This window comes from Haplochromis burtoni, unplaced genomic scaffold (assembly GCF_018398535.1).
Source record: "Haplochromis burtoni strain Fernald_Lab_line unplaced genomic scaffold, NCSU_Asbu1 Contig_125, whole genome shotgun sequence".
Classification (NCBI taxonomy): Eukaryota; Metazoa; Chordata; class Actinopteri; order Cichliformes; family Cichlidae; genus Haplochromis; species Haplochromis burtoni.
Window position 1 is genome coordinate 158,747 of NW_024582486.1, and position 19,450 is coordinate 178,196.

General features: G+C 39.0%; 1 protein-coding gene across 3 annotated transcripts in view; it reads right to left on the reverse strand.

Moving 5' to 3' along the window:
• The window catches only part of LOC102289709 (cadherin-22), a 167,990-nt gene that overhangs the window by 48,152 nt on the left and 100,388 nt on the right, over positions 1 to 19,450 (reverse strand). For all 3 annotated transcript variants that reach the window (XM_005929747.3, XM_042223974.1, XM_042223975.1), the window contains one exon: positions 10,462 to 10,756. In XM_005929747.3, the coding sequence (XP_005929809.1) occupies positions 10,462 to 10,756 (295 nt within the window). The remainder of the gene's footprint in view (positions 1 to 10,461; positions 10,757 to 19,450) is intronic.

Here is a 19,450-nt window from a genome sequence, read left to right on the forward strand (position 1 = left end):
GCAAATTACTGACCTCTGTCATCATTTTAGGTGGGGGAACTTGCACAATCGGTGGCTGACTAAATACTTTTTTGCCCCACTGTAACAACCTGTCCATTTACCATCTTATGGTCCAGTTCTGATGCTCACGTGACCATTGTTGGTGTTTTCAGCAGCAGACAGGGATCATGATGTCCACCCTAACTGGTCTGCGGACATGCAGCCCATCCACTGAACTACTTTTTGATACATACTGACCCTGCAGTTCCCCCACAAGACCTGCATTTTTGAAGATTCTCTGGCCCAGTCGTCTATCCATCACATTGCTTGCCTATTTTTCCTGCTTGTACCACATCAACTTTGAGGACAAAATGTCCACTTGCTCCCTAATATATCTCACCCACTAACAGTACCATAATGAAGAGATAATTAGTCTTGTTCACTTCTCCTGCCAGTGGTCATAACGTTCTGTCTGATTGGTGTACTTGTGGTTCCTAGAGGTTCTAAAAGTAGAATTGGAGCCAGAGGCTTCAGCTATCAGGCCTCTCTTCTGTGGAACTAGGTCCCAGTCTGGATTCGGGAGAGAGACACCCTCACTTTCTCTTTCCCCCAGTCTGTATTTTGTGTTGTCTCGAGGGTTCTGTCCTTTTCATTTCTTGTCTCTTTTCCCTCAACCCCAGTAGGTTTCTTCCTATGGAAAAATTCTGACCATTGAAAAATTATTCCTCGCAGGGAGTCTCTTGATTGTTGGGGTTTTCTCCTGAGTACTGTAGATGAGATCACTATTTTTGTGATTTGCTGCTATATAAATAAACCAGAATTCAACTAAAAAATAAGCTAAAATAACTGAAGTAACCTGAATTTGATTCAGCTGAAACGAACTGTAAGGACTAATTTGGTTATGGCTTAGCAAATTGTAAAATTGCTGTTTAATGTCCACATTCAACAATGTTTAACTATGATTTGCACTGTGACTTGCCTGACCATGGAGAATTAGACAGGGCTACAACATTTCACTGCTGAGCAGCTAATGAGGATATAGCTTTGTTATTCATTTAAGCCTCTAGCAGAATGGGTAAGCAATTAGAGTTGGATGGCAGCCATTTATTACACATTATTTCCCATCTTTATTCAAAAGTTAATAAATCTCTAATTCTATTGTTGTCTTTTTTAAAGTGCTTAATGCCCTACAGGGTAGGAGGGATTAATAGCTAAGTCTATTAAGTTAACTGTTACAATATTTACTGTAACTAGTATTTTAGGAATGCATCCTCTCTATTTAAAAGGCCTTGAAAGACTTCTGATGAAAAAAAAAAGATTCAATCTGTATTGCAAATATTACTTTAGCGGTGAAAATTATTCATCATATATAATGTAAATAATATTCAGAGGAAAACTAACCCCCGACCGTGTGTTAGTATCGAGGAGGATTGTGGCACAGAGAATACAGTGGAGGGTGGGTGACGATAGCTATATTGTTAGATTTATGCATTAGTTTGGTTTAATGGTATCAACACAGCCTGTCGGAATTGCTTCCCACACCATTTCAGCACTCTGGGAGAGATGGTTCAATTACTGTGAGGGAAGTTGGCGAAGTGAGCCACGTGTGAGACACCAGACTGACAGCTATTTAAGAAGGGGCCTCATAAAAGAGATTTGTGCCTATCTCAGCTGGTGCTGTACTGGTGCGAGCTTCGGCGGAGTGGTCTAACGGCTGCAGCACTGAGCCTCTTTTCCACTCCTACCCACCTTAATCTGCAGGACTGAGTGCTCCCTGCCCGCATTATGGATCATTTAGTAAAGCCATAAAAGCTGAGGTGTTTTCACATGAAAAGTTATTTCTTCACTACTTCTACTGTGATTCATTCCTCTCTCATCCACATAAATGCCCTAGGAGAGAGGTGGGGAGAGAGTGAGGCAGAGAATGAAGTATAAGGGGAAGAAAAATCTGCCATGTCATAAAAACCAATGACCTGCTTACATTGATCCTCTTCAAGATCTCAACAAGGATTTAGGGATATTTTTCATCTCTTATGACAGAGATTGTAAATCTAGTCTTTGTTAGACCTTGAACTTGTCTTTCATATTTTACGGGATCATATAATTATTTGTTTCTTGGACAAAACTGTAAGCCATTCAATAGTTTCCAGCTTTTGTACTGAATTTTAAACAAACAAATAAATAAATATTAAAAAAACAAAACAAAATAAACAATCAAACACAAAATGGCAACTTTGGATCTTACATTAAAAAAATACAAAAATACAGTGCTGACTAGCCTTCCCATTAAAAGTGGAAAAAGAAAAAAAAATCCTTCAAAGGTATCAAACTGAAGTTAGGGATAATTCAGATACTTCCTGTATCCAAACCGAGTGGTGGGGTACATCCTAGTTAAGCAAATGGATGGACAGGTGTATCGGCATTAACACTTTGCTTGCACAAAGTCAGTTCATTTAGGGAAACTAAAGACAGTTTTCAAGTAACTTTGCTTGATTTTATTTCTAATGAAAAAGTAACACGCTAGTCAATTTCACACTATGATGCCTCATAACATACTGAAACACACACTGTTGCCCTCCTCCCCCCACTCCCCCACTCCTGGCTTTACGCATTGCTTTATACAAATAATCACTCACACACACAACCACACACACACACACACACACTTAGATCAGCCAAAATCAATTGTTTCAAACACTGTGGTTAAGTGCATAATGTTGGATGTTACGAGTCATATACATAAAGGTGGCTGACAGACCATATTGATTGTAAGTTGCTCCTGCCTTATCTCATTGCTCTTGTGAAACTGGTGCTCTAAATGTCTCATCTACTGTTAGCATGACAGGCTCGGGAGTCCCTAATGGTAACTGCAGTAATTTGCAGCCTTCTGCACAGCCACTAGGGTGATTATTACTCTAATCCTCTTGTGTACTTGCATTACATACAAAGGGAGCAAAAGGATGGGGAAATGTATCTCTAACACCCACTTTGCTGGTATTAAATTGAAACAGAGAGACTAAGGTCAAAAGATGAAGAAGAGAAAGAAAAAAAGAAAGACGAGAGGCAGAAGCTGTTGTCGTCCTCACAGAGATACTCCTACCTGCTTTATTTTGTTGCGTCATTTTGTTGCTTCATCACTTTTTTATATTATACCATAATCTTTATAAATCGTTTTACTAAAACAACACTCAGTGTCACAGAAGAGTTTAAAAATGTATGTCAACCGAAATATAGAACTTTATTAACAAGTTTTTTCAGTTTTACTGTTTTATTATCTCCAGTGCTATTCTTTCCTTTATCCACTACAAATACTCTTTAAATGTCAGTCGCTCTGTTCATTGTGTACAGTCTAGAATAAGTGATCTATTTTTTGAAGTTGAGGTAGACAGCTTCAAGAAAGGGCCCAAAAAGTACATCTCAAAATGCTTTTTCTTCTTTCTCTACTTCTGACTTTAAATCAGTGTCAGTTTCTATATCTAAATTCAGGCATCTATTAAACACACAGTGTCTGACAGTAACAAAAATGCCAATACAGATATATCACAGCATATTCTTTACCATGTAACAGTGATAATATCCTCTACCTTTGCATGTTTTCATACTTGAAATCAAAACAGCTTCTTTTAAAGTAAAAACAAGTCACAAGAATAAAATATTCCAACAACAGCAACTGTTATATCAAAAAGATATAAACATAAAATGCAAAGGCCTTTAATAATTACACAGACAACATACTGTGAAGTGTCGAAATATTTACCAAAGCCTCAGATGATCTCAGTTTAAACTGCATAGCAGTGTCTTAAAGAAAATCTATGTTGGCTAATGGAGTTTGTAGTTTGTCCATTTGTCCATATAAAGGCCCTTCCTTTATATTTTATCTTTAAAAGATACGATCAATTGGGGGTTAAGCAATTGATATGCTAATTTAAACTGAGGCTACGGTTGTTTGTATTTGGCACTGCATCAGTTTGGGTAATTAGAGGAAAAGATGAGGGCAGTGGTCACTATCTCTGCTATTAGACTGTTATTTGCCTGCATGTTGTTCTTTTGACACTGCAACATGTCAGTCAGGGCTAGAAGGTTAGAAGCTACAACGATGATGTCATGTTGTGCCACATCTATGCCACTCAGAGATACTGAGTTCCTCTCTAATGGAACCACATCAATCACAGGATTAGCTCTGTGGTAACTTTTCACCCTGTAGTGATTTCACTACTAAGATCTGACCCTCCTCGCCACGTTTCCAACTGACCTTTGTGTGGAAGGGAAAGATGACTATCTCAGTGAGTAAATGGTTTCGCCCCAAACAAACGGTGCTTCTTTGTTAGTCAGTTCACATAAAGACAGAAAGAAAAGGATGTCTTAGTATGCATGTTGTAACACGATGTAATACTGATTTCAAATTGGAAAAGGCCTGTCTTTATTACTTCAATATTAGCTGGGCGTGTGAAGCATAAGTATTAGCTTGGGGTGCCACAGCTAATAATGTCTCCACAGTATATGTACTAGATCTAAAAGCTCAATCTATCAACTGCATAAGTGTAGAAGATACAAAACTATACAGCTATGTAGTATTGTCAAAGAGTTGCACCATATTAGTTTAACACTACTTAAGCCTCCATGTCTGTAAAACTTTTCAGTCTTAGCTCAAAGCTATGTACATAAATATTTAAACACTCTCAATGGCTGGGGAATGCAAAGAAAAAAGAGATGGATCCAATCCGGCTATTGATGATGAGGCTTCACAAAACACAAACATTAGCCGATCACACCATCATATGTAAACCACCTTCATAAGCATCATATTAAACTTGATGTATAAAGGTAAATTCCCAGTCCAAAATCCTATTATAACATTGATTACCAGAAGACAAACAATGCCTAAAGCAACACAGGTATTTTCCCACTTCTAACTTTCCAGACTGACACTGAACCTCACTATGTGGGTTTTGCAATATTAATAACACCATTTCCGAGGTAGTTCTCACCTGTCTCAATAAGTTCTTATGTTTTTGTCTCGCTAGCTAGGATTGAAATTAAAATGCAGAATTTAAAAAACAAAAGAAAAGAAAAAAAAAAACAAAAAAAAACAATAGATAGATTTAACTGGCACCAAATAAAGAATAAAATAAAATAAAATAAATGAAAAATGGAAAAAAATATTATCATTACAAAAGTAGGTAATTATTTTCAAAAGACTATTGCTATGACAACAACATTACAAACATTACAATGCTATATATTCTTTAGGCCAGAGTTCCCCAAAGTGGGGGGCGCAGAGCCATTACAGGGGGGTGGGGGGGTGGCACGGTATGAATAAAAAAAAAGAAAAAATAAAGAGCGCTTGGACACTGCTAGCATAATGGACAGGTTTTTGACGGGGCTCCCACACAAACGCAAAGCAGAAGATGAAGCATCACCAAATATGTTTCCAAACCAACTTCATTCCAAGCCAAATACTAGAAAATATAATGAAGCATATCTTGCCTTTGGCTTCACCTGCACAAGTGACAAGGTAGGACTCTGCGACAGAATTAGTTTCCCCTGCATTGGGAGCATGCGTTGGGCTGTCCAAATCACGGACAAACAGTATCCCACAGTTGTTTATGTTTCTGTACCCATTTTGTACAGAGAGACACTATTTGAAAAATGTATTGATAGCAGTGTTGAATATTATTACACAGGAAAAAAACAATAACACGTAAAATAATTACACCGTGATGCTTTTGCCTTTCTAAATGGAGGGACAGTAACTGCGTGTGTATATGTAAGTGTGTAAAACCTGCAGATAGTAAGATTAGCAGTATTTTGTCTATATCCGCCATTGTGGAAATTCATCTCATGTAAACAATAACGTGGCCAACAGCGTCACGTGAAAAGAGGTACATACCCTTGACGTTTCGTGACGAACTCAGTATTCCTCGTCCACACGTAAACGCAAAAACTGAGTTTTCACAAAATCTCACAAAAAAACGCCATTTGCGTGTGGATTATTAATATTATTGCACGCAGTCAGGCTAGCTAGTTCTAACCAATGCTAGGCTGAGGAACTTGACAAATAGCTCTAGTTTAACTCTGATCTTTCCTTAAAGCCATGCTAGAGTGTCTTTCTAGCCAGATGCGACAGCTATAGGTCCAACCAACTTCTTTTGCAAAACCAAGTCCTAACCAACAGCGCATGAGAGTGGGGCCTCAGCAGAAAGTTACAGACAGTTTCTTTTCTGCTCTTCAACAGTTGTTTGTATATTGCAGGTCTGCACTTTGGTGGCTAAGGGCAAGAGCACTTGTAAACTAGATGGACAGTACTCACCTCCAATCAAAGGTGACATCACCTGACAGCTGATGTTTATTGGGCCCTGTTTCCATGTTCTCCACATTCCTGTTTCCAAGATGTCTGTCTCCATCTCTGCCTCCCAAAGTGTATGAAGATTCACTTAGCATCCTTTGTATCAAGAGCCAAGGCTACTGAAGTCAGTGCATTGGTTCCCTCCTCCAGAATCAAAAAGGGGGCTGCCAGTGTCTGGAACTAGCCCTGAGGAACCACTCAGTAAAATTATGGACGTCTTTCTCATCTAAGACTTTAATTGATGTTATTGTTACAGCATGTAATAGTTATGCCATAACATGTTCTAAGAGTCCTCAAAAAACAAATTCAAATGGAATCAACAAAGAGTTTTGTGAAAAAGAATCAACTCAAATCTCACATTTTTAGTAAGACGACAAGATTTCACATCTTAAGTCTTGAGCAGGATCAGTGTCATTTATTTTTGGTATTTTTGTAATATTTGTATCATTTTTCTTCAACCTTTATGATATTCTTTAGAAAACAACAAATCATAATACAAAATGATTTAAGGTTATATTTACCTCTTGATTAGTATCTTAACCTACTATTTTATTTTAAGTACATTCACTAAAAGTTGCTGGTACTTTTAGGAAGGCGCAGGGCTTTTTGCCAAAGATATAATGCATATAATTTTATAATGGAAGGATAGGTACTTAAAATGGACAGACCCATACCTCCAATATTACCTTGCAAATGGACGTGAGGCAACATTAGCTTTTAACATTGCAGTTGATTTACATTTATTATAGCTCCACTTTGATTCAGAAAATACAGTGGAGGGTGAGCTATAAAGAGAATGATGGCCTGTAAGTTTGTAAGTGAGAAGCCATTAATCAAACTGACCTATAATGTTTAGTTTTAATTTCAAAATACAATAAGTTCTTTGTCTGCTTTGGACTTAAAGAACTTAGAAAAAAGAAAAAAAGTTATTTTTATGTGCACTGTGAATATTACAGGTCTGGATTACTGTAGGTGTGACAGTACGTAAATTTTCTACAAAACTGAGCTCAGATGAATGCAGCCCCAAACCAACTCTGCCACATATTCTACGGTTAGACAGAGTTAATGGTGGTGAACAATCACTGCTAAATGATTTGAGAAATGCAGAATTTTAATATTATTTAACGTGACTCATTCTTGCGCATTTGTAAGGTAGAAAACAAAAAACAAAAAGACAGATGGAAGTTTGACTGTCCTCAACTTGCTAGTAATGCATGCAGCATGAAAAAACAAGACAGGTGGGATGCGACTAGTCGAACAAGCAACTACTCGAACACGTAACTACTCGAACACGGAGACTAGATTTGTAGTTGCAGCCAGGGTCTTCTTGCTGTGTGGTACTGTTCCATTATTGTGGCAAAAATAATGGAATCAGTAAACATATAAATAGAAAATGCATCGATATTATGGCAGTTAATATAATTACGAACCAAGAAGCATAGTTAGCTCAAGTACTTTTACTGGTTGTGCTGATTCAAATTGATCTTTCACAGTTTATCATGATGAATTGGAGCACACCTGTAGGTTTCCATGCTCCCTTTTCTGTTCCATCATAAACGTATGCATGATTCTATGAACAACATTCAATTGTCCGTACGCAACAAATCTGATTTAAGACAGCAATTTCATTAGACACACATTTTCCACAGGACAACGTAGAGCTCAGACCTTCATGCTTCATCATCAGCTTCAGTACTTCTAATTATTGCAGTTCTCCTTAACAAACACTGCTCACTGGGTGAAAAAGGGTTATTTTTAAGAAAGAAAATGCTGAGCATACTAAGTATACTAAGGATAGACAGATAGGCAACCAAATAGGATGCCCTAACAAAAGGGGCGAGGGGAGCATAGAGAGGCTTTAAGACTATGACAAAGACGAGTGCCGGGAGACACGACAGGGGTAAAGATGAATATGCCTCTGGCAGTTGAGTCCTGATTACTTTCTTACTGTTATGGCCTCACGTGTTCCAAGGCAATTTGGCTATATGGCTGAGCATAAAACAGCACAGTGAGCATATCACTGGTGTGGTTAATGCTTGCAACCTGCTTCCATCACAGCATATCAGAAGAGCTGTGTCCAAATTATTTGAAAGTGATGATTCTACTGAGGTTTTGTGCATGCACAATGGTTTTTTTTTCCACAAAGAAAAAGACAAATCAAACTTACAGTAGATGTCAGCACATGTTGAACATGCTCATAGGGCATGACGACAAAATTCCACTGGGAATTCATTAAACAACAGTAACAGAGCAGCAACAAAATAAGAGGATACCTATAAATTCTGAATGATTTTGAGACACATTAACAAACAAAATAAAAACTCGGCGTTTATAAGACAGGTCTTGTTTTTTTTTCCTGGAAAGGCTAAAAAGTCAATATTTTGTACATCCCACAATGTTAGTACCTTCTCAAATTTCTATATTGCTCTGCCCCACTGTCTTTTGCTCCCAAAACAAAAACAGGCCACAAAAAGCAATAAAAATAGCAGAAAACCAGTTTGTGTCATAAAGAAACATTTTCCTAAAACAGCTGGACACTGTAGGTTTTACCAGATTCTACTCAAACCGATGTAAGATGTTGTTAGGAACTATTTTAAAATGCGGATTAGTAAATTTGTTGATCCAGTGGAAAGTAGGGTTCTACAGAATTATCCAAAATAAAAAGCACTGAAACTATTATAAGATATATCAATATAGCAAATGTTATACTTTTACATTTATAAAAGTATACGTCCAAACTAAGTGACATTACTGTTGTTAAAACATGGAAATGTCAGTAAAGGTGATGAGCTGGGAAATGGTGAGTGCCAGTCAAACAGGTCAAAAGAAAAGACACATGGATGAACCATGAGAATGCCTGATTTAGTGGTGAATGTTATGTCATTAGTGGTAGCACACCATGAGAATATGAATTGTCTATTTATTTCTTATATAATCTAAGTGAGACGTGGCAGGGTCAAATAAGGGACAGAGGTAGAAGAGTTATGATCATTAAGATTACATAAACTATTATTAACCAAGCATGGCTTTTAAGGCTGCATCTCACTCTTTCTTGAGGACAGCTCCCCTGTGCTCCCCAGGGTTTTGCATCATTTTCTGAAATTGTGTTTATTCCTTTTCTCTTTATCATGCTCCTGTTTTTGCTAACTTTCACTTTCCTTTCTCTCACCGACTCACACACGCATGCATACACACGCCATTCAGTTTTAGAGAGCAATGTAGGCAGAAATGCCCATGCTTTGGATCATGCTGAGGAAGCAGGAATTAATTCCAATCAGGCTTGAACAGGAAAGAGCCATTCCATTTTGCACCACTCCTGGAGTCACTCAAACAAGAAGCACCCCTGCCTCTACTGCATATGCATGATCACACACACACAAACACACGGACGCATATACCCGTATCGCACAAACCCTTTGGAGTAAATATGGTGATATTGCTTAGCAGCTAAACAAAATTTTGTCTATTGAATATCAGCTGTCTTTGACATTAATACCACGCTAATGAAGCCCTTGACACCCTCATTCACCTGTCTTTTCCATTTTGCAAATAGTTTGAAGCAGCCATGGATTGCTGCTAATATACTCGGTCACAATAAAAACACGTTAGGATTTAAAGTATTGTAGTGTCATTTTTACTGACAGTGTACTCTCTCCATAAACCGCACTCCTGGAGCACCGTTCCTATGTTGCTCTTTCCCTCTTGTTCTTCCTTTTATCATTTGCCTCAAAACAGTGTTAGAACACAGCTTATCTGGGAGTAATGCAATTTGTTTGCCTCTACTTTCTTTATATGCCTGCACTGTTTCTTTCATTTTCTACTTCCTACTATCGAGAGTAAATTCAGTGACTCCAAATCCATTTTCATTTAACATAGCTATCTTACATGTCTGCTTTTTCATATATCCATCTCTCTTGTGGAGGAGAATTTTAACATATTGCTCTTTCTGGCACTTTACGCCTTCCATTGAGCCCATAAAAAAAGCTCACACACCCTACTTATGTATCATGAAAATAGCTGCAGTAAAACTTGCAATTCCATACATTACAGGCACCCTTGGGCTTTGCTATGTACAGAGCCTCAAACAGTTATCCAAATGGTTCTTGTCTGACTGCGCTAGACATTTTCCAGCTTACCTATGGGTGACAACTCTGCCACGCTGCCAATATAGGGTCCTTCCAAGAACTTGGGTTCACTGTCATTGATGTCCTGGACCTTGATGACAAACTCTGACTCTGGCTCAAGGGGATCATTAGAGAGTCGGTCCCGGGCCTGAGCCCTAAGAGTGTAAAAAGCCTTTTCCTCTCGGTCTAGTCTCTCTGTGGCATGTATGTCTCCTGTAAGCTCATCAATGATGAAGATGGATCCAGCTCCTTCTCCAGAGATAGTATATTTGATGTTGCCCTCACCATCATCAGAGTCTGTATGGATCTGTAAAAAAAAACAGAGCAGTTTTGAGAATGATGACTTCAATAAAACACACACATGCATTCCATCTTTTACGACTATGCAATGTGGTACGTACCGTAAAATTTCAAAAAAATGTTTTGTTAGTGTCATGATCAAGTTGCATATTGATGATGGTAAATGGTAAATGGCCTGTATTTGTATAGCGCTTTTCTAGTCCCTAAGGACCCCAAAGCGCTTTACACATTCAGTCATCCACCCATTCACACACTGGTGATGGCAAGCTACATTGTAGCCACAGCCACCCTGGGGCGGACTGACAGAGGCGAGGCTGCCGGACACTGGCGCCACCGGGCCCTCTAACCACCACCAGTAGGCAAAGGGTGAAGTGTCTTGCCCAAGGACACACCGACCAAGACTGTCCAAGCCGGGGCTCGAACCGGCAACCTTCCGATTACAAGGCGAACTCCCAACTCTTGAGCCACGATCGACAATAATTCATTGAATCAATGTTTATTATCAAAAGTATAGTTTTCTATTAAGGTTCTATTAAGGTTTGGGCACTAGTAGTCATTGTTAGTACCCAAACCTGAATGATTTGGGTACCATTCAATGTTGGCTGAATGCTTATAAAAGTCATAATTTGTTTAAAACACAAGAACTGATTAACTTTTTAATATGTAAATATTACATTTATTTATATATTAAAAACTCTGAGTTGAAAAGAAATCCACTTTAATGTAATGAACTTGCTACTGCTGTTGTTTTCCTTTTATTAGCTATTACTTTACGAGTGTTGTATTAATTTATTCAGATTGCAATCAAGTACTGTTTTGTTGGAGTGCATTTGAACGCAGGCTAATTCAAACCTTTCTACTTTAACTGAACATTTTGATACAGACAACAAAGCTATCTGTGAATCTCAGGCAAAATCTGCTCACCCCGTCCTAGCAGTCTGACGATCGGGGCCAACCAAATCAAACTGCAAAACTGTGCTTGAACCACGACAGGGATTACAGTCCTGTTTAAGCACTTGTTATCACATGGCTGACACACCACACTCGATGACACCTCAAAGTATTAGAAACTGTTGAAAATTTAGAAAAAATATCTGAAGTGATCCTTGTCCAAGTTGAGATTATTCTGTCACATATTTGCCAGGTATCTTATTTTTATGATTTTGTTTTAACTGCTGAGAAAAGGGTTAAAAATGGACAACCCCCAAATGATATTTGGTCATCAACCATGACCATAAGAAATATGTGTATTTTATTCATCCATTGACTTTTCTTCTCTTAGGGTGGTAAATCCAATTCAAGTCCTTCTAACTACTCCCTGCAGACTAGCCATCATCAGTGTGGTGAAAAAAAAGACACCAGAGTTCCTGTGATGATTTACACCTTTTCTGCACATTGTGCCCTTCACAGGATGTGACGCCCAAATTAGGAGATCAAAGTCATTCAAAGACTCTTAAATGTAGAGACATGGAGGTGCTGTGGCTGAAAAGTGAACTTAAAAGAGCCCTTATAAATCAGAGCTATAGTTTCCCCTAATGTGATTAGAAGACATTCCAGGGGTAGCAATAGGAGATGCATTGGTCCCCCATCCTAAACTCCCCTTTGGCTCTTTAGTGAGCATTAGACCTGCTTGCTACTGCTCCCTCTCCCTCTCACTCACCTTCTATCTAAAATTATAATTCAGAGCTGTCTATGCAGTGTAACTGTGGTTCAATCTACTCAACAGACCAGAGGAGAGGGGAAATCGCCCTGGCCTCCCTGGTTAATTTTTTATAAAGGCTTAATTAAATACAGGCCTCTATCACCCTTGCAGGGATTTTCATTAAGTATTTGTCGTAAAACCGAGGAATAATGCAAGCCTGTGCCTTGATATTGCTTCCATCATCCATTTTCTCCTTCTTTTTTATCTGTCTGTTTTTGCCTATTCTCCCCATTCTGAATCTTCCTGAAGACAAATACACGAACAGTCAGTGGAAATATACTGCTGGATACTTTGGCGGTATCAATATTTCAGTTATAATAAAAAAGAAAAAAAAGGAAAATAAAAGTTTCATTGGTCCAGACTGTGAAAGTTATCCAATAAAAGTGAGCACACGCTTCCACCACTTGATATGTTTCCTCCAGACTAAACCTCCTCCTGAATTTCTAAATTAGAATCTCAGGAGAGAAATGCATGTGTGAAGTGTTGCCATCTTGTGTTCATTCAGTTCCACAAATGTTGGCACAACAAGTCCTGCAATTAAATCTAAAAAGCAAACAAACCATGAAAGCATTTTTATAATGACCTATGTCAGAATTCCTGAAACCACAGTGTTTACTCTTTATAAAATGTGACAAATAGGGGAAAAATAGTAAGAAGGTAACATGGCAAAATCACACTCTCCATCTCTTGACTAAATGGATCTCTCTTAGCTCCCTTAACTCTTAACCCCTTTCTTGGCTGTCACTTGGGAACTCAAAGCTTCAGCTCCCTCCACAGATTTTGTATAGGATTGAGTTCTGGAGACTGGCCAGGCCACTCCATGACCTTAAAACTTCTTCGTTGCACTTCTTCTTTTACCTCTCTTTCGTTGCCTGGCAGTATGCTTTGGGTCATTCTATTCTAGAAGACCAACTTTCATTGTTTTGTCTTAGGGAAGGAGATTCTCCTCCAAGATTTTACATTGCCCCATCCCCTAACCCCTCAATGCAGTGAAGTTGTCCGGTAGGCTCATCTTGAAATGTTTCCACCTTGGTGGTTGAATGTGGTGATGATCTTCTGTGGGTCATACTTAGCGTTTTTCTTTCTTTAAATACACAAGGTCAAACTGATGGCAAAGAGCTTGATTGTGGCTTCATCTGACCACAACACTTTCTCCAAAATATATTCTGAATCATTTAGATGCTCACTGGCAAACTTAAGACCAGCCTCTATATGTGCCTTCTTGAGCAGGGAGGAACTTGTGGGCGCTGCAAGATTTCAATCCGTCACCGATGGTGGTCTACTGATTGCTAAAAAGCTGTTTGTGTAGGCGATAACACAAGCCTACACAGTCCCTGCATGTTTTGTCCCTGACTGGGACAAAACATGCAGGGACAGTTTTGTCCCTGATGTCCTTTGACAGCTCTCTGGTCCATAGTATTGCAGAAGTTGGAATGAAAAACAAACAAACAAAAAAAACACGATTTATTTATTTATTGACTTTAACCCGTGTGGTGCATGGTTGATATTTTGTCTTTTTATACTAAAATTAAACTATCATAAATTTCATTTCTTTCCAAGTGAGGGAACTTACAAATTCCGCAGATGATCAAATAATTATTTCCCTCACTGTACCTGGGATTGTTACGTACATTAGCTTAGAATGTTTCTTACAACAGGACTTTGAAATGTCTAAAAGTGGCTAATATCAGAGTACATTATTTTACATGTGGACACGCTCTCAGAGTCTAGAATTAAAATCCAGTTTAAAATCAAACTTAGGCTTTACATTCTCTCAGTGTTCACTTCAGTCTAAATTCTCTGTCTGGTTAAGTTTAGGTAAAAATATTGCTTGGTTTGGTTTAGGTTTACTATGTCAAAAAGATTTTTAAAAGCATAATTTTTCTACATCAATTAGGTGCAGAGACTTATTTACATCAACAAGGTTGCTTAACCTCCTAAGACCCGAACTCTTCCACGGCATGCATTTTTAATTTCTCTTTGATATTTGGGCTGATTGGGGCCAGATGAATGTAAAAACAAAGAATTACTGGATTTTTATTTATACCTGATTTTTGTTTCTAAGAAAAATAAGAGCCACATATGAGGACATTTGTTTAAAATTTCGATAGATCATAGGCAGTATAATGTCCTCGTAAGTGGATATCAGGCCCTTGTAGAGCAAAATTGAGTATTTTGGTCTAAATAACCCAAAATGAGATGTCCACATATGTGGATGCCAGGTCCTAGGAGGGGGAACCCTAGATGATTATAAGATGTTATAAAGAAGTCCTATGAGCTTTTTTTTCCTTTTTTCTTGCACACATAGACACAAACAAACATACATGTGTGTGTGTGTGTGTGGGCACACACACACACACACACACACACACACACACACACACACACACATGGATCATCATTCTGGAGGAATGATGCAATTTCTCTCCCCTCAGGCTGGCTATACCCATCCTTCTGTCAGTCTATCCTCACTGGAGTGATTCAAGTTGGCAGCTTGAAAAACACACACACAGACACACACACATGCACTACGCTTAGCTAAGTTGTTCTCTGCAAACTAAAGGTCAGAGTCAGGATGTCACTCACAAAAAATAACCGGGGGTGCAAAAGTGCACAACAAATTTCCAAGAAGAAGATGGGAAAGACGCACATCCTGTACACCTGCTGAGCATGACATTATAGATGTTTTTTCCTAAAATCTTTAAACGATATTCCTGACACTTTTGGGGGGAAATAGATTCTCCACATTTGGACAAGGTGTGCTATTTCTTTTATTGGCTAGGTCACTGGTATAGACATTATCAAAAAATACTAATACACACCAAGAAAAACAACATATATTTCAAATCAGTACTAAAGGAACTCTACTCTTTGATGTCATTGCTTCACTGTAGAAAGCTAATTATAAAACTGTGTAGCTTCCTTGTAGATTTTCACTAGTCCATACTAGCATATGGAAATCACACCGGCAGTCTAATTCCCTTCAATTAGTTAATATAAAGCTGATGAAGCTATGAGCATTTTGGACATACTGAGGACATAGCACAACAGAGAAGACTTTTATGCTGTGGAAAATGTAGGGTTTGTATTTCTCCCCCCCCATGGGCAGTGCACTTCTTTTCCACATTTCAATTCAATTGAATTCAGTTTTATTTAAATAGCACCAAATCACAACAACTGTTGCCTCAAGCTACTTTATATTGTAAGGAAAAGACTGTGCAATAATCAGACATCTCTATAAACTAGCATTTGGGGACAGTGAGAAGAAAAAACACAATTTTAACAGAAAGAAACCTCCATCAAAACCATGCTCAGGGAGGGACAGCCATCTGCCATGACCAGTTGGGGTGAGGGGAGGATGACAGGACAAAAGACATACTGTGGAAGAGAGCAAAAAATTAATAATAACTAATGATTAAATTAATGATTGGTGCATAAACATGAGTGAATGAAAAAACTTGAGCGAAGAAGAGACTCATCATCGGAAGCTCCCATAACTAAGTGGGGACTCAGGATCACCTGATACAGCCATAACAATATGGTTTTTCAAAAAGGAATTAAGCTAATCTTAAAAGTAGTAAAGGTTACTCTCTCCTGAATCCAACCTGGGAGCTCGTTCCACAAAAGAGAGGCGCCTCTAAGCTAAACACTCTCCCATTCTACTGGAAGAATGGAACCACAAGTAAGCCTGCAGTGTAGAGCAAAGTGCTCTATTGGGGCAATATGAGGTCTTCAAGACATGATCGGTCTGATTATTCAATTAATCAGGAAATTTACAGCCGTTAAAAGTGGGATTGGAGTTTGTTTGTTTTTTATTAATAACACTTTATTCATGTCAAAATATTAGGTTCCTTTAAAAAATGTAAAAGAAGGATTATTGGTCATTACACGATGACCACATTTCCAAAGTAAATATAATGTAGGGATATAAACTACAATACCAATTATCTGAACCCTTTCTATAAACTTACTAAAAAATATATCATCCTATCACTGCAGCTAAACAGTATTAATTTGGTTTCTGGCTTTATGCTAAACTTGATGCTAGCAAGAGTCAGCCATGCTTTAGGATTTACAGTGGAGGCCTGTGGGTTGACTAAGAGGACAGTGAGGTTGTTGATGTCTTGTCAGACTCACCTTTAGGTCATAACAAAGTGTCTAGCTGTCACTATAGGCTAACCTACTGAAGGGGATGACATATGACTCACATGCAGTGACTGAAAGTTTCCTTCACATTTAGTCAGCTATTTTAAGTTTTTATGAGGTTGGAGGGGCATCTGGTGTACAAATCTACCAGATCAAACATGTGAAGCTGGGGACTTCCGGATGGTGGGGAAGCTGGTTGCAGCATAATCTTTCAGCTCCCGGGCGGTTACCCCTTGAAAACTGACATGTTATAACACAACTAAGAATATTCATAGTAGTATGCCAGGGGGTAACAAGAGAAAGACAAGAGGAATTCGGCAAGAAAGTGCGGAGGAAGGAGTTTTTTCACCGAAAGAAGTTGACGGTGCTAGCAAGCTACAGCTACTCGGAGCTATGGAGGCAATTGAAGCTAGCATTCTTGCTGAGCTTAAAAAAGTCCAGGATAATTTAAAAAGTGAAATAGCGGAAAAGACTGGACTTGTGAAAACAGAAATGTCGGAGTTTAGGAAAGAAGTGGGGCAACAGTTCAACGAAATTGTCACGGACATGAAAGAGGTAAGAAGCAGGATTGAGGAGGTCTAACAGAGAGTAACCGAGGTGGAGGAGGTCACAGTCGACCTTAAAGATGGGCTCGGCCATACTCTCCAGTTACAGGAAGACCTCCAGACACGTCTGTCCGACCTGGAAGCCCGGTCTCGCAGGAATAACATACGTGTTCACGGGATACCAGAGGATGAAGAAGGGGACAACATGCTCGAATTCATGGAGAATTTTATAAAGAATGAACTGTCCCTCCCCGACATCAATCTGGGCATACAGCGGTGCCACCGCTCACTCGGCCCCAAGCCACCTCCGGGCTCCAACCCCAGGTCCGTCGTGATTAATTTTTTGGAATACAACACCAAGGACTTGGTGCTCCGGTCTGCGTGGACCAAAAAAGAAATACTGCTGAAGGGCAGATGTGTGTATTTCGACCAAGACTATCCTAGTGACATTTTAGCAAAACGCAAAGCATACAACACGATCAGGAGGATTTTAAAAGAGAAGGGGCTCCGCTTCCAAACACTGTATCCGTCGAGACTGCGTGTGTTTTATGAAAACGGGCCCGTGATTTACAACAACGCGCAAGACGCAGCCGACGACCTGGAGAAGAGAAAGTTGATGGGAAAGCGCAAGCGGGGCGCTGCGGCGGACCCGGGAGGAACGGATGAAATAATAATAATAATAATGGATTGCATTTATATAGCGCTTTTCGGACCCCTCAAAGCGCTTTACAATTCCACTATTCATTCACTCTCACACACTGGTGGAGGTAGCTACAGTTGTAGCCACAGCTGCCCTGGGGCAGACTGACAGAGGCGAGGCTGCCATATTGCGCCATCGGCCCCTCTGGCCATCACCAGTAGGTGAAGTGTCGTGCCCAAGGACACAATGACCAAGACTGTCCGAGCCAGGGCTCGAAACGGCAACCTTCCAATTACAAGACAAACACCTAACTCTTGAGCCACGATCGCCCTGAAATACATCCAGGAAAAGCTCCAGAGATTCAAGTACATGGATAGTAAAACCTAAAAAAAATTTTTCCGCACTTAAGACTGCAGTTTTCCTGTGTAAAATAAGAGTGATAGGTTTGCCTGCTGTTTTGGATGCTAACAGCTTTCTCCAAGAGCGCTGCTATGATGAGTGGAGATCACCAAGCAGCACTACGAGGGGCTCTCTGGGACTTTAGGGACTCTCCTCTTTGTTTTGAAGTTGGACGTACACTTCATAATTGGAAGTCATATATGTTATTTGTTCAGGTACGTTGTTCCTTTGTTCTGTAGACCCCCTTTTCTTTTCAGAGCACCTAGAGATTTACAGGTATTGTGTATTTTCCTTTTGTTGATGGAGATCAGACAACAATATAAGGTAATTACAGTTAATGTTAATGGTTTACATAACCCCATTAAAAGAAACAAAGCTCTTGCTAAAATGAAGCGAGAAAAACAAGATATAATTTATTGGCAAGAAACACATCTTTTTGCCATCGAGCACAAAAAATTGTGTAAAATGGGGTTTAAAAATGTGTATTATTCCTCGCATATAAAAAAACCATTCTAGAGGAGTGGCCATCTTATTGTCTGACAAAGTACATTTCCAACTTTCCTCACAAATCAGAGATAAGGAGGGGCGTTATATACTGGTTAAAGGGTACATAGATCACAAGGAAGTTACATTGTTTAACGTGTACAGACCACCAGGGACTGATAAACATGTAATCAGGACCCTTTCTGAATTAATTGCAACAGACACTTCAGGCATATTAATATGCGGTGGAGATTGGAATATTCACTTGAATCCGTTTCTGGACACGTCCAGCAAAACTAAATTGTTACAACCAGAAGCAGTATATGTTAAAAGAATGCTTAAGGAATTGGGGTTGGTTGACGTGTGGAGGGATACACACTCACTGGAAAAGAAATATACTTTTTTTTTTTACATTCCCACCATATGTATTCAAGACTGGACAATTTTTTTTATGTCACACTTTGATAAGCATAGAATTATAAATTGTGATATAAGGGTGAGAGATATTTTGGACCATGCAGGGGTGTACCTGACACTCCATTTGGATTCAGATCGCAAAGAGACTTTATGGAGGCTTAATACTAGTCTACTAAATGATGTAGAATTCGAAAAGTTTGTAAAATAAGAATTTAAGGAATACATGGACTACAATAACAATGGTGATGTTTCTCCTAGTATTTTATGGGATGCAGCGAAGGCAGTTCTTAGAGGGAAGCTAATTTTGTGGTCCTCATACAAAAAAAGGAAAAACAGAAGTATCTAAAAGACCTTACTACTGAAACACCT